General features: G+C 45.3%; 1 protein-coding gene across 2 annotated transcripts in view; it reads right to left on the reverse strand.

Moving 5' to 3' along the window:
- Positions 1 to 14,685, reverse strand: part of LOC132891512 (E3 SUMO-protein ligase RanBP2-like) — a 64,175-nt gene that overhangs the window by 42,735 nt on the left and 6,755 nt on the right. For both annotated transcript variants that reach the window (XM_060929175.1, XM_060929174.1), the window contains exons 4-7: positions 13,949 to 14,101; positions 4,368 to 4,598; positions 4,085 to 4,227; positions 3,714 to 3,909 (exon numbers count right to left, since the gene is read on the reverse strand). In XM_060929175.1, coding sequence (XP_060785158.1) covers positions 3,714 to 3,909; positions 4,085 to 4,227; positions 4,368 to 4,598; positions 13,949 to 14,101 — 723 coding nt within the window. The remainder of the gene's footprint in view (positions 1 to 3,713; positions 3,910 to 4,084; positions 4,228 to 4,367; positions 4,599 to 13,948; positions 14,102 to 14,685) is intronic.

The raw sequence follows: 14,685 nt of genomic DNA on the forward strand, positions 1-14,685 counted from the left end.
ATACATTTATTACTAAGCTGCTAGCAGTTTGTTATGTCCAAACTACATCAAGAAGTAACACTTTGCCTAAGGATTCAAACACAAAACACGAAGATAAAAGCAGTTATTGGTAACACATATTATGACCAGAAATAAAGCAGAATGAGCATTTCCTAAGCACATGCATATTAAGCTACCTTCAAATGTGTCCACATGTTTATGATGCAATGAACTCTTCATCATTTGACATTCCAAAGTAATGAATAAGTAAAAAACGAATGATGCTTCTAATTCAAAATATTATATTCGACATGTGCAGGTTTCAAATTTTGTCTTAGACAATCTTTTATTCAAATAAGGACTCACTCATCCCAGCTTTTCATTGAAGAGTTGGTATGTGGACACATTTGCATATTAGCATATTAGCACAAAGCGTATTTACAGGATCGGTGCAAGGATGAGGAATCTGTTGTGGTATGTGGTTGTGTATGGACAGATAAGCATCAGACATTTCAGTAACTCTATAACAGGTTCACTAGTTATCTACAGTGGGGCAAAAAAGTATTTAGTCAGCCACCAATTGTGCAAGTTCTCCCACTTAAAAAGATGAGAGAGGCCTGTAATTTTCATCATAGGTACACTTCAACTATGAGAGACAGAATGGGGGGAAAGAATCCAGGAAATCACATTGTAGGATTTTTAATGAATTAATTGGTAAATTCCTTGGTAAAATAAGTATTTGGTCACCTACAAACAAGCAAGATTTCTGGCTCTCACAGACCTGTAACTTCTTCTTTAAGAGGCTCCTCTGTCCTCCACTCGTTACCTGTATTAATGGCACCTGTTTGAACTCGTTATCGGTATAAAAGACACCTGTCCACAACCTCAAACAGTCACACTCCAAACTCCACTATGGCCAAGACCAAAGAGCTGCCAAATAGAGCCCTGCACTCCCGCAGGAGTCCCGTGGGACTCGCGGGACCCGCCGCAAAGCAGTGCGGCGCGGGACAAATTTTGAAAGCTCATTGCGGGCGCGGGCGGGACCGGAAGTGCACATATGCAGGCGCGGGCAGGAGCGGGAGTGCACATATGCAGGCGCGGGCGGGAGCGGTGATAAGCTGCAGTCCCGCTAACTAAAAACGTGTTTTAAACAGGTTACACAGTGACGGTAGGCTTGACTCAATGCTATCCCAGAAATCCTTCCTGTAATATGCAAATTTGGCTGTCCAATCAGCCAATCAAATTTGCATATTACAGGAAGGATTTCTGGGATAGCATTGAGTCAAGCCTACCGTCACTGTGCAACCTGTCTCTCTGATTAGAGTTGTAGACTAACTCAAGCAGTAAATCACTTCACTCATGGTACAAAGCAAGCCCATTCACTTTTTTATGCTGATCAGAGAATTACAATGGTTTCTCATGTGACAAAAATGTGTGATTGCCGATTAAATATTTTAATTGCTTGACAGCACTAATTATTATTATTAGGAACACTACATGCTGAATTCAGAAACAAGGTAAATAATAACAAACGTGAACATAAGCTGTAGATATTTATGCTCAAATCCACTCAAAGTAGGGGGCAGGGCACCATCACGCTGTGTCAAGACAAGAACTTTCCTGAGAAATAATGCGAACGTTTGCATCATGCGGGATTTGCGGGCAGGAGCGGGACAAAATATGGCAGGCGCGGCTGGGAGCGGGACTGAAAATCATAATTTTTTGTGGGCACGAGCGGGAGTGGGACTGAAAAATCATAATTCTTTGCGGGCGCGGGCGGGAGTGGGACTGCACAATGTGGGCGCGGGCAGGAGCGGGACTGAAAAATCCAACCAGCGCAGACCTCTACTGTCAAAGGACATCAGGCTGGGAAGACTGAATCTGCAATAGGTAAGCAGCTTGGTGTGAAGAAATCAACTGTGGGAGCAATTATTAGAAAACGGAAGACATACAAGACCACTGATAATCTCCCTTGATCTGGGGCTCCGCGCAAGCTCTCACCCCGTGGGGTCAAAATGATCACAAGAACGGTGAGCAAAAATCCCAGAACCACACGGGGGGACCTAGTGAATGACCTGCAGAGAGCTGGGACCAAAGTACGGTAGCAAAGGCTACCATCAGTAACACACTACGCTGCCAGGGACTCAAATCCTGCAGTGCCAGACGTGTCCCCCTGCTTAAGCCAGTACATGTCCAGGCCCGTCTGAAGTTTGCTAGAGAGCATTTGGATGATCCAGAAGAGGACTGGGAGAATGTCTTATGGTCAGATGAAACCAAAATAGAACTTTTTGGTAAAAACTCAACTTGTCGTGTTTGGAGGAGAAAGAATGCGGAGTTGCATCCAAAGAACACCATACCTACTGTGAAGCATGGGAGTGGAAACATCATGCTTTGGGGCTGTTTTTCTGCAAAGGGACCAGGACGACTGATCCGTGTAAAGGAAAGAATGAATGGGGCCATGTATCATGAGATTTTGAGTGAAAACCTCCTTCCATCAGCAAGGGCATTGAAGATGAAACGTGGCTGGGTCTTTCAGCATGACAATGATCCCAAACACACCGCCCGGGCAACAAAGGAGTGGCTTCGTAAGAAGCATTCTAAGGTCCTGGAGTGGCCTAGCCAGTCTCCAGATCTCAACCCCATAGAAAATCTTTGGAGGGAATTGAAAGTCCGTGTTGCCCAGCGACAGCCCCAAAACATCACTGCTCTAGACGAGATCTGCATGGAGGAATGGGCCAAAATACCAGCAACAGTGTGTGAAAACCTTGTGAAGACTTACAGAAAACGTTTGACCTCTGTCATTGCCAACAAAGGGTATATAACAAAGTATTGAGATGAACTTTTGTTATTGACCAAATACTTATTTTCCACCATAATTTGCAAATAAATTCTTTAAAAATCAGACAATGTGATTTTCTGGATTTTTTTTTTCATTTTGTCTCTCATAGTTGAGGTATACCTATGATGAAAATTACAGGCCTCTCTCATCTTTTTAAGTGGGAGAACTTGCACAATTGGTGACTGACTAAATACTTTTTTGCCCCACTGTATAATTTGTAAGAGAGTGTTATATTCTTAATTATAGCAGACATCTGAGACAAGCATGCAAACGTACAGACAGGCAAAGATAGACATACAAAGAAGAGACTAACTTGCTGAAATATTTTTGCAACAAATCTCAGAGTTATAGGACCCCAACAGAAAATTACTTACTTTGTTAAAACACTGTTTTTTCCATCAATCTTGAAACAAACATACTTTTAGATAAAGAATCTATAGAGTAACAAACTCCTAAAAGCAAAAAGTTACATCAGTTGAATAGACTGAGCAGTACACCACACCACCTCTGAGGTTCGAACTGATCCCATTCAGTAGTTTCGGTCCTTTTCGGGTTAAATGGGTATCTAATGTATGAACCATGCTTTTGACCTGAGTAAAAAGGTTGTGTGCCACAAATAACACCTATTATGGATATAATAATTGCATATTAATGATGTAATACTTTTATACCAATTTCCTATATATGTGGTTTCAGGGCTCTTTTTTATGCGCAAAGCTCCCCTGCATAATTAACTATGAAACAGCAGCCGACAAACATTACAACGAGTCCAGATTTATGAATTTATATCTGAACTTGTATATTATTACCAAAAACAAGACTTGGCAAATTTTGCAAAGTAGCCTCCAAATATAAACAAATGACTATTACGGAACGTTTTATTTTCCTGTTTTACCTGATAAGCTAGCAGGTAACAGAGTGCTGCTAAATTGACAACAGCTCTCCACTGCTCCTCCTTTTCCACAGCCATCTTCAGCAGCAGGGTCCCAGCATAAAGATACAGATGAGCTCTCATTTCTGTGAACACCTCCAGGAGCTCATCCGCAGCTTTCAAGGCAGTGTTCTTTAAAGACTGCATAGCACGGTCAAAACTAGGATCACAAAGGATCATATACATCAGTTTTTGAAAGGGGGTGTGTGTATATACTTGTACCTTTTCTGGTGATGCACCTCACTGTGATTACATTATAATGAACCAGCAGAAACGATGAGTAAGAATTAAGGACAGCAGCTGTCTTCTGGTACAAAAAGAACAAATTAACTTACTTCTGAAGCGCCTTCACACTCTCCCTGCAATCTTTTTCAGCAAGTGTGAACCTCAAGAGATTACTATGAGCCAGCAAGAGCTCCTTGTGGAACTTGCGACATGCCTTTTCATTCAAAGATACGCTTGGTTGAGCCACGTATTCCTGCAAAACATTTATATGAGGTTTCCAGACATGCAGAACATCTAACCATTCTACAATGCCACTCAATACCAGATTTTAAATGGATGGTTTGGGTTTTAAGAAAGCTCAAAAGCACCAGAGTAGAAAGTAATTTCACCAACCTGAAGCGTCTGGACAACAGTGGCGTACCAGTCTAGGCTGTCTCTTAAGACTCCAGTGCTTTCCACAGCCAGGCAGTGCTTCGCTGCTTCTTCCAAACGTCCATCCAAGCAGTAGAGCCGCACCAGTCTGCCGTTAACATGGGCATCAGAAGGACGCAGCTGGAGCTCGGACTGCAGCAGGTCATAAAGCTGGTTCCAGCCTTTCTGCCCCTGCACACTCAGCAATTTCTCCTAGACATGAAGAAAAAAAAACATTAAATCATAGGCATGAGACAGAATTTCATTGTCTTGAATAATTTGCTTCTCCTAGGTGCATCGTGAATTTCTACTGAATATTTGCAACGAGTTTTACTTCTTCTTAGGTAGCAGAAGAAGAGGTTGTAGCATACAGCGCAACAAGTTTGCTCTGGGAACCTAACTGCCCTAGCACATGCTTACTTAACAGCACAAAGATTTAAAAATTTCAAACACAAGGCCTATGGCTTCATTTCGTTTACGTGAACTTGGAAAAATCATCCTGCAGCAGCCCATGGTGCAATACTGCTTGATTCTCACGGCAGGGCTGTAGAGTAACCATCTGATGGTAGTTACCATAAACTGCCATACCTGGAACGACCATCATTGAACAGAGGTGTGTGTCTATGACATATTTTATCAGCCACCTACAATGCAGCCATCAGCATTCTGATTCGGATTCTATGATGATCCATGAGAGGATAAATACTGGATACTCCCTAGTAGTCAGACAGAACTGAGGATGCCTTTAGGATGAGAGGCGAAACGTTTTCAAGAATCGTCAAGCAAGTCCAGTTGCTCTCTTCAACCAACCACAGCGTACACACACACACACACACACACACACACCCACACACACACACACACACACAGTGTGTACTCGAGTTTCTATCGTAACTGGCGTGACCGTGGTCTGAAAAACAGGTTAAAAATCAACTCCCATGTTCTGCGCTTGATGTAAGTTGCACTCACATCCGAAACAATTCAGAAGCACATCGCGTTACCACAAATGAACCTTCACACACATGAGGAAATGTACGCAATAAAAATGGTATGCGTGGCATGCTTGAATTTCCACATTTCAGGAGCTAACATAACTGGCTCAGCAGCAAGTCAAATTCTAGCCAGTTCTAATAATTTGCAGAAACTGAATAATGCCTTGAGGCAATTTTTAGATGGAACTATTTATTTAAAAAAAAATCCTTATGGATAATGATCCAAAACCCTTATGGATAATAATCGATCAAGGACCGTGACTTCGCCCGGTATGGCGCAGCCAGGGCCCCACCCTGGAGCCAGGCCCAGGGTTGGGGCTCGTATGTGAGCACTTGGTGGCTGGGCCTTTGCCCACGGGGCCCGGCCGGGCTCAGCCTGAAGCGGTGATGTGGGCCCGACCTCCTGTGGGTTCACCACCCACAGAGGTAGCCATAGGGGGCCGGTGCAGTGTGGATTGGGTGGCAGTTGAAGGCAGGGGCCTCGACGACCTGATCCCCGAACACAGCGGCTAGCTGTTGGGACATGGAATGTCACTTCGCTGGGGGGGAAAGAGCCTGAGCTTGTGCGGGAGGTTGAGAGGTACCAGTTAGAGATAGTCAGGCTCACCTCCACACACAGCTTGGGCTCCGGAACCCAGCTCCTCGAGAGGGGCTGGACTCTCCACTTCTCTGGAGTCGCCCATGGTGAGCAGCGGCGGGCTGGTGTGGGCTTGCTTATAGCTCCCCAGCTCAGCCACCATGTGTTGGAGTTTACCCCAGTGAACGAGAGGGTCGCCTCTCTGCACCTTCGGGTCGGGGAGAGGGCTCTTGCTGTTGTTTGTGCCTACGGGCCGAATAGCAGTATAGAGTATCCGGGCTTCTTGGAGTCCCTGGGAGAGGTACTGAGAGGTGCTCAGACTGGGGACTCCATTGTTCTACTGGGGGACTTTAACGCTCACGTGGGCGATGACAGTGACACCTGGAGGGGTGTGATTGGGAGGAATGGCCTCCCCGATCTGAACCTGAGTGGTGTTTTGTTATTGGACTTCTGTGCTAGTCATGGTTTATCCATAACGAACACCATGTTCGAGCATAGGGGTGTCCATAAGTGCACGTGGCACCAGGACACCTTAGGTCGGAGGTCGATGATCAACTTTGTTGTCATTTCATCTGATCTCCAGCCCTATGTCTTGGACACTCGGGTGAAGAGAGGGGCTGAGCTGTCAACTGATCACCACCTGGTGGTGAGTTGGATCCGCTGGCAGAGGAGGAAGCCGGACAGACCTGGCAGGCCCAAACATATGGTGTGGGTCTGCTGGGAACGTCTGGCCGAGGACTCTGTCAGGGAGGTCTTTAACTCCCACCTCCGGGAGAGCTTCTCCCAGCTTCCGAGGGAGGCAGGGGGCATCGAGTCTGAGTGGACCATATTGTCTACCTCCATTGTAGACGCAGCTGTTTGGAGCTGTGGCCGCAAGGTCTCTGGTGCCTGTCGTGGTGGCAATCCCCGAACCCGGTGGTGGACACCGGACGTAAGGGATGCCGTCAAGCTGAAGAAGGAGTCCTATCGGGCCATGTTGGCCTCCAGGACTCCTGAGGCAGCTGACGGGTATTGGCAGGCCAGGCGTGCCGCAGCTCGGGCAGTTGAGGAGGCAAAAACTTGGAACTGGGAGGAGTTCGGTGAGGCCATGGAGGAGGACTATCGGTCGGCCTCGAAGAAATTCTGGCAAACCGTCCAGCGCCTCAGGAGGGGGTAGCAGTACTCTGCCAACACTGTTTACAGTGCGGGCGGGGAGCTGTTGACCTCGACTGGGGATATTGTCGGGCAGTGGAAGGAATACTTCGAGGATCTCCTCAATCCCACTGTCATGTGAGGAAGTGGAGCCTGATGACTCAGAGGTGGACTCATCCATTATCCAAGCCAAAGTCACTGAGGTGGTTTGCAAGCTCCTCAGTGGCAAGGCACCGGGGTTGGATGAGATCCTCCCTGAGTATCTCAAGTCTCTGGATGTTGTGGGGCTGGCTTGGCTGACATGCCTCTGCAACATCGCGTGGTGGTTGGGGACAGTGCCTCTGGAGTGGCAGACTGGGGTGGTGGTCCCTCTTTTTAAGAAAGGGGACCAGAGAGTGTGCTCCAATTATAGGGGAAATCACACTTCTTAGCCTCCCTGGGAAGGTTTACTCCAGGGTACTGGAGAGGAGAATTCGGTCAATAGTCGAACCTCGGATCCAGTAGGAACAATGCGGTTTTCGTCCTGGTCATGGAACACTGGACCAGCTCTATACCCTTCATAGGGTGCTCGAGGGTTCATGGGAGTTTGCCCAACCAGTCCACATGTGCTTTGTGGATCTGGAGAAGGCATTCAACTGTGTCCCTCGTGGTATTCTGTGGGGGGTGCTTTGGGAGTATGGGGTTCGGGGCTCTTTGCTAAGGGCTGTCCAGTCCCTCTATGAACAGAGCAGGAGTCTGGTTCGCATTGCCGGCAGTAAGTTAGACCTGTTCCCAGTGCATGTTGGACTCCAGCAGGGCTGCCCTTTGTCACCGGTTCTGTTCATAATTTTTATGGACAGAATTTCTAGGCACAGCCAGGGGCCGGAAGGAATCCTGTTTGGGAACCACAAGATTTCATCTCTGCTTTTTGCGGATGATGTTGTCCTGTTGGCTTCTTCAAACCAGGACCTTCAGCATGCACTGGGGCGGTTTGCAGTCGAGTGTGAAGTGGCTGGGATGAGAATCAGCACCTCCAAGTGCAAGGCCATGGTTCTTGACCAGAAAAGGTTGGTGGAGAAGTCCTGCCTCAAGTGGAGAAGTTCAAGTATCTTGGGATCTTGTTCACGAGTGAGGGAAGGATAGAGCATGAGATCAACAGGCAGATCGGTGCAGCCTCTGCAGTGATGCGGTTGCTTTACCGGTCCGTTGTGGTGAAGGAGCTGAGCCAAAAGGCGAAGCTCTCGATTTACTGGTCGATCTATGTTCCAACTCTCACCTATGGTCATGAGCTTTGGGTAATGACCGAAAGAACAAGATCGCGGATACAAGCGGCCAAAATGAGTTTCCTTCGCAGGGTGGCTGGGCGCTCCCTTAGAGATAGGGTGAGAAGCACAGTCACTCGGGAGGAGCTCGGAGTAGAGCCGCTGCTCCTCCACATCGAGAGGAATCAGCTGAGGTGGCTCGGGCATCTCTTTTGGATGCCTCCTGGACGCCTCCCTGGGGAGGTGTTCTAGGCATGTCCCCTCGGGAGGAGGCCCCGGGGAAGACCCAGGACACGCTGGAAGGACTATGTCTCTCGGCTGGCCTGGGAACGCCTCGGTGTTCTTCCCGAGGAGCTGGCCGAGGTGTCTGGGGAAAGGGAAGTTTGGGCTTCCATGCTCAGACTGCTGCCTCCGCAACCCGGCCCCGGACAAGCGGATGAAGATGAGACGAGAAAAAAAAAAAGTTACTCTTCACATGAACACAACATTAAAGCTACACCACCTTTCAGATTTTTCAAGTTTAGATCATAAAAAAGAATTTTCATTGATACCCAATTATTTTTGTTTAGTGGACTGAAAGCTACCGAATTTGAATTGCAGACTTCCAATTTTATTATTTTATTTATTTATTTTAAAAAATAGAACAATTCATGAATTTCGGGCCATGTGGCCCTAAATTCGCCACTATTTTTTCTTGCTTCACCATGACCCAATCCAAGATACTATGTCAGGCATCACGTGGTGGGCTTTCCCCATTCACACAAAGCATTATGGGATACAAATCTGAAACAGAAGAGAAAAGTGGAGGATGTGAGTGTGCGAAAGAAAGGTGAAAGACCAATAACAGTAATGGAAAGTGAGAAGAGGAGACATTATGTTGCGAAGGAAAGGAAATGCAGGACCAAACTAATAAATATTGGCGGTCAGCGAGCATCTTTGTGTGATCAACTGTTCGTTTAGCGACAGAACGATGGAACTGTCAGTGCACGGTCAAGGTAAACCTGTAGATGGCGGCAGTGCAACACTGTGGATGCCAGCTGTTGTAAAACCCAAAAGAAGAAAGAAAAGAAGAATCCATCCTCATCCACAACTGTATTCTGTGAATTCAAACACATACATGTTCCTCTCTGCACAAATCTGAGTGTGCCAAATATTTAAGCAAGGCAACATTATAATCGATCTTTACACATTGAGACTTTTATATGATTTTAGTTCATATTTCGTGTGTCACCCATCTGTAGTCTGTGAGCTGAAATTTATAATTGGTCATTAACATGACTCAAGGCACAACTTTTAACCCTCTGGTGTCTGAGGGTATTTTCTGGCACTCTAATGACTTTGGCATGCTCTGATTTTGTTGTCAATTTCGACAAATCTAAGCAGTATTTTCAAAGTCATATGACTTTTGTACTCAGCACAAATTCAGCTACAGTAATATCTATGTAGTATGTCATGATTGTACTTAAAAAAACATAAATGAAGACATTGTAAAATGCAGTTTTAGAACTGTGTTGGAATGTGTGGGGAAGGAGGGAAGGAAAAAAAGAAAGAGACCTTACTCATTGTGTTGAACTGTTTTGGTCACTTGAGGTGATTCTGTTCGGTCTTAGGAATGGATCAAGCACAAAAACTTAAATCTGCTCCATTGATTTGGACAATTAACTGGCCATCAAAACATTTATATCCTTTTGTTTTGGGATAAAGGGTTGGCAGTGGGAGGGGTATTCAATTAGAAGAGTAAAAATTTCCATTCCATTCCATGAGAAGAGTGAAAACCCCTCCCACTGCCATCTCTTAATCCCATCAGGTCAAGCTACGACGGATAACGTTTAACACATTCCAACACCGTTCTAAAACTGCTTTTTTCTTCATTTATCTAGTATTTGACTCTATTCAGTGTTTTTTGAAATGAACTCTTGTACTGTTTTACACAGTTCAGAGCCACAAACTACTCTGTTACATAATTACTCCAATTTTGCTCCCACTCCAAATTTTACTCCCTCAACTCAAAATAGCGCAAAATTAACTAGTTTTGAGGAAAATGTTTTTAATTCTGGAAAAATTGCTCAGTCATTTTTCCTGTGTATGCACTACAGCACACGCATATCAACCAATCTGCTCATAATAAATAGAATAAATATTTACACTTACTCAAGCTGATCTTTGGCTGGATTGAGTCGAAGTTTAAAAAAAAAAGGGCACCACTCATCATCAGTGTCACAGTTCTCAAGATTGAATCGAATGGCTGTCCTGAATCATCTGAAGCGCATAAAATCCACGTGCCATCTCGCAACAAGTTTTACTTCCAAATAACCTGAACCATGTCTGACAGATTTTATCCTGTTTACGGTGGGCGTTCCCATCACGCAAGAGAAACCAGTCAAAACTGAAAGTGATTATAATGCCATTACCATGTCTTATGAACACGTAATTGTGCGCTCAGCGCTCTGACTCCAGTGTGACTGAATAAGGTGACAAGTTTTATGTTTAATCTAATTCAGGTAATTTAAAAACTGTAATATTATTTGGCAGTGGGCACATCGGAAAGTAGAAAGTTTGTCAATATGTTTCTCATGCTTTGACGAAAAACTTGAAGATATTTATCTAAATACATGACCTACTCGTTCTGAACCTGTTGAGCTTCACCAGCAAAGCTCTCGACCCCAGAGGGTTAATTCCCTTTTAACTCAACCCAGGAAAAGCAACAGAAAATGCCCCATTACATCAACTTCAAATTCCTACTCATAGACTTGGGGTAGGCGGCACGGTGGTGTAGTGGTTAGCGCTGTCACCTCACAGCAAGAAGGTCCGGGTTCAAGCCCCGTGGCCGGTGAGGGCCTTTCTGTGTGGAGTTTGCATGTTCTCCCCGTGTCCGCGTGGGTTTCCTCCGGGTGCTCCAGTTTTCCCCACAGTCCAAAGACATGCAGGTTAGGTTAACTGGTGACTCTAAATTGACCGTAGGTGTGAATGTGAGTGTGAATGGTTGTCTGTGTCTATGTGTCAGCCCTGTGATGACCTGGCGACTTGTCCAGGGTATACCCCGCCTTTCGCCCGTAGTCAGCTGGGATAGGCTCCAGCTTGCCTGCGACCCTGTAGAACAGGATAAAGTGGCTAGAGATAATGAGATGAGATGAGACTTGGGGTATGTTCTTCTCAACTCCGAGTTCGTTCCACATTTACACATCGACATCAAATCAACACGGCTGCTTGCAGCACCAGCGTCACTCCTCACCTTTAAAGGAGTTATTCCAACCTGTGACTTACCATGAACAATCAATCATCATCAAATGCAACACACACTCACTGGCCACTTTATTAGGAACACCCACCCACCTGCTGTTTTATGCAGTTCTATGATCAGCCAATCCCTTCATGCATAAAATCATGCAGATACAAATTGAGAGCTTCAGCTGATGTTCACTTCAAACATCAGAATGGGAAAAAAATTGTGATCTCAAAAGGGTGACCTTCACTGTGGCATGTGTGTTGGTTTGAGTATTTCAGAAACTGTTGATCTTCTGGGGTTCTCTCATACACAACAGTCTCTAGAGTTTACACAGAATGATGCGAAAAACAAAACAAAAAAAACAAACATCAAGCGAGCGACAGTTCTGTGGGTGGAAACAAACGCCTTGTTTATAAGAGAGGGCAGAGGAAAATGGCCAGATTGGTTCAAGCTGCCAGGAAGGATATAGTAACCAGGGTTTTTTCTAGAAAAATTTAGTATGAGGGCGCTCACCATGGCGAGGGAGCAAAGTGACCAAGCAGAGGGATGGTGCAGAAGAGAGGTCCCCCCCACCGTGCGAAGCCTTTGAAAAATTGAGGCTACAATGAGACAATCTGAGGCTATCTGAGAGGGAAATTGTAACAAATTGTTTATTTGTCAACATTGGAAAAGAAAAGAAAACTATCACAAACACTTAATTCAAATTCTAATACCTCATATTTCAAATTACACATAATACTAATTCCTCATGATTCAAATTTAATTTATAATTCAAATGAATCATACTTACAAAGTATTAAACATTCACAAGAGAAATCTGTTGTTTTCTTATACTAGAATAAGGTAGAGTTAGTTGTTCAAAATGAAAAAAAAAATTATTCCAGAGCAAAATAATTTTCTTTAAAAGGAAACTAAAAAAGTAAAGTTGGAATCCAATCCAAATCACAAAGTTTGAAACCATGCAAAAAAAAATGTAAGCGCGCTTATAAAAAAAAGTCATCTTCTTCTTCCCCGGACAGTCTTTGGCTTTCTTCTGTTTCGTACCGCGGGATGACATCTTTAAATGCCCAAGTGTCAACAAAAACAACTAGCGAACAACTTCTGTCAAAAGCTCCCGTGCCGGTGGGTGAAAGGTCATTCAGTCTCAAGAAATCTCACTCTACAAGTCAGCTGACCTTGTATGTATACCACTATATCCTGTGTCAAATCTTATCTGTTTCGGCTCTCCTAGCCAGCACTGGCCTTGGCCAAGGCCATTGCTGGGGCAACAATTTTCCCCCGGAGGTCACTGCTGTTAGACTCTCTCGTATTCCTCCCCCTCCTTCCCGCGGTCGCTGCTTTTACCCCCAGCATGACAAGTCGGTAAATGCCATCTGGCTGCAGGACCGGGTTGCTTGTTTGCGCTGGGTTACCCATACCTCCGCCCTCTCCCTCATCTCCTTCCCCCTTGAGTCCTGAGTCATGTGTAAAAGTGTACTGTGTTATTTTTGTGCTTATGTGCTGAGGTGTTTTTTTTAATGTTTCCATACTGTACTCCCCCTAGGGGCATAGTGTGGGGGTTGCTTTTTTCTCCTCCCCTCCCCTCATGTTACTACTGTATTTTTCATCCCTGTCTTCCTGTCCTGTCTACTCCCCCTGTGTTGATTGTATGTATGTGTATATGTATGGACGGGTTGACAGCTAATTTCACTGGTACTTGTGACTAGTGACAATAAAGGGTCATCATCATCATCTCGCGAGAGCAGCTGCGACAAGTAAACAACTAAAACAACATGGCGCCTTGGTCTGGAAAACGCCGATTCGGATAGTTTTTGCACCGTCTGATGGTGTATCTACTATGATTGGAATATTTTTGGAGTATTTATAACGTATTTGATGATCAGACACATTGTCACGTGGTGTTGCTGGGATGTTTTCACAGAGAAAAGATCGTTTTGAGAAAGATTGCATGTTGTGCAGTAGCATAGAAGTGCATGGCGTAAGTGTGACTTGGGGTTCAATCGGCATTTCGGTAAGGGGGCGCGCGCTGAGAGTAAGAGGGCGCAGCGCCCCTGTTCCCCGGTTTAGACGAAAGCATGGTAACTCAGTCACGCTTTACAACCATGGTGAGCAGAAAAGCATTTCAGCACACAACAGTGGAAGACCACATTGGGTTCCAGTCCTGCAGCCAAGAACAGGAATCTTAGAATCAAGAAAAAGTTCCTATTAAAGTGGCCAGCAAGTGTGTATAAACAGCTTCACAAACACACATCACTCCACTTAGTTACTAGCAACATGTTTGTAATAAGACGATTCATGTTTTCTAATACAGCTCCACTACTTAAACATGATCCATCACACATCTTCCCATTCTTCACACATGAATTATGGGGGTGGGGGGGTGAGGATCTACAAACCCGTAGGTCGAAGACGGCAGGGTGACCTGGCAAAAGCTTGGCAGCTTTCTCCACCCAGAATTCTGCCCTGCTGTCAAGCTCCGGTTTACTGCACAGCAGCTCGGCAACTTTCAGAACCAGGTCACGCTGGGCTGGGTTCAGATCCACCGAGCGCTAAAGACAAGAGCAGAAAGGGGGAAAAAAATTAATTAATGAGGACAAACATTCATTTTCAGACATCCAGCACCAAGGTACACACTTAAAACACACACTAAATATAACAATAGTGTAGTTCAGTGTTTCTCAACCACTGGGCGGGCCGTGAAGCGTCATCTGGTGGGCCGCGATCCCCCCTCCAAGTTGAAGCTAATTTTTACTCATAGTCGGGTACAGTTGCCGGGTTGCATCTGACGTCACAGTCGCCTCATTAAGCTACGGTCACATTACAGCTCGTGATGCTTTGTGATGGGTTACTGATGAAAATGAAGCATTTTGGTGACGATATACATGTGAGCTAAAAGTTGTGGTCACACTGCAAGTGAACACTTGCCTGTCACGCCTTCGCACACTTGAGTCTGGCACAGCTTGAGTGGCTGCGCTTACTCACAGAGCACATTGTGCACACTCCTGGGACCCGGTCATTATGGGAAACACCGGATACTGATTTGAGCTCAGTCAGTGTGCACAGATACGGACACCATTTTCACAGACGTTTTGTGAAGTTTCATCACCACATTTGTTTCTAGCCATGTTTATGA

Source organism: Neoarius graeffei, chromosome 9 (genome assembly GCF_027579695.1).
Source record: "Neoarius graeffei isolate fNeoGra1 chromosome 9, fNeoGra1.pri, whole genome shotgun sequence".
Classification (NCBI taxonomy): domain Eukaryota; kingdom Metazoa; phylum Chordata; class Actinopteri; order Siluriformes; family Ariidae; genus Neoarius; species Neoarius graeffei.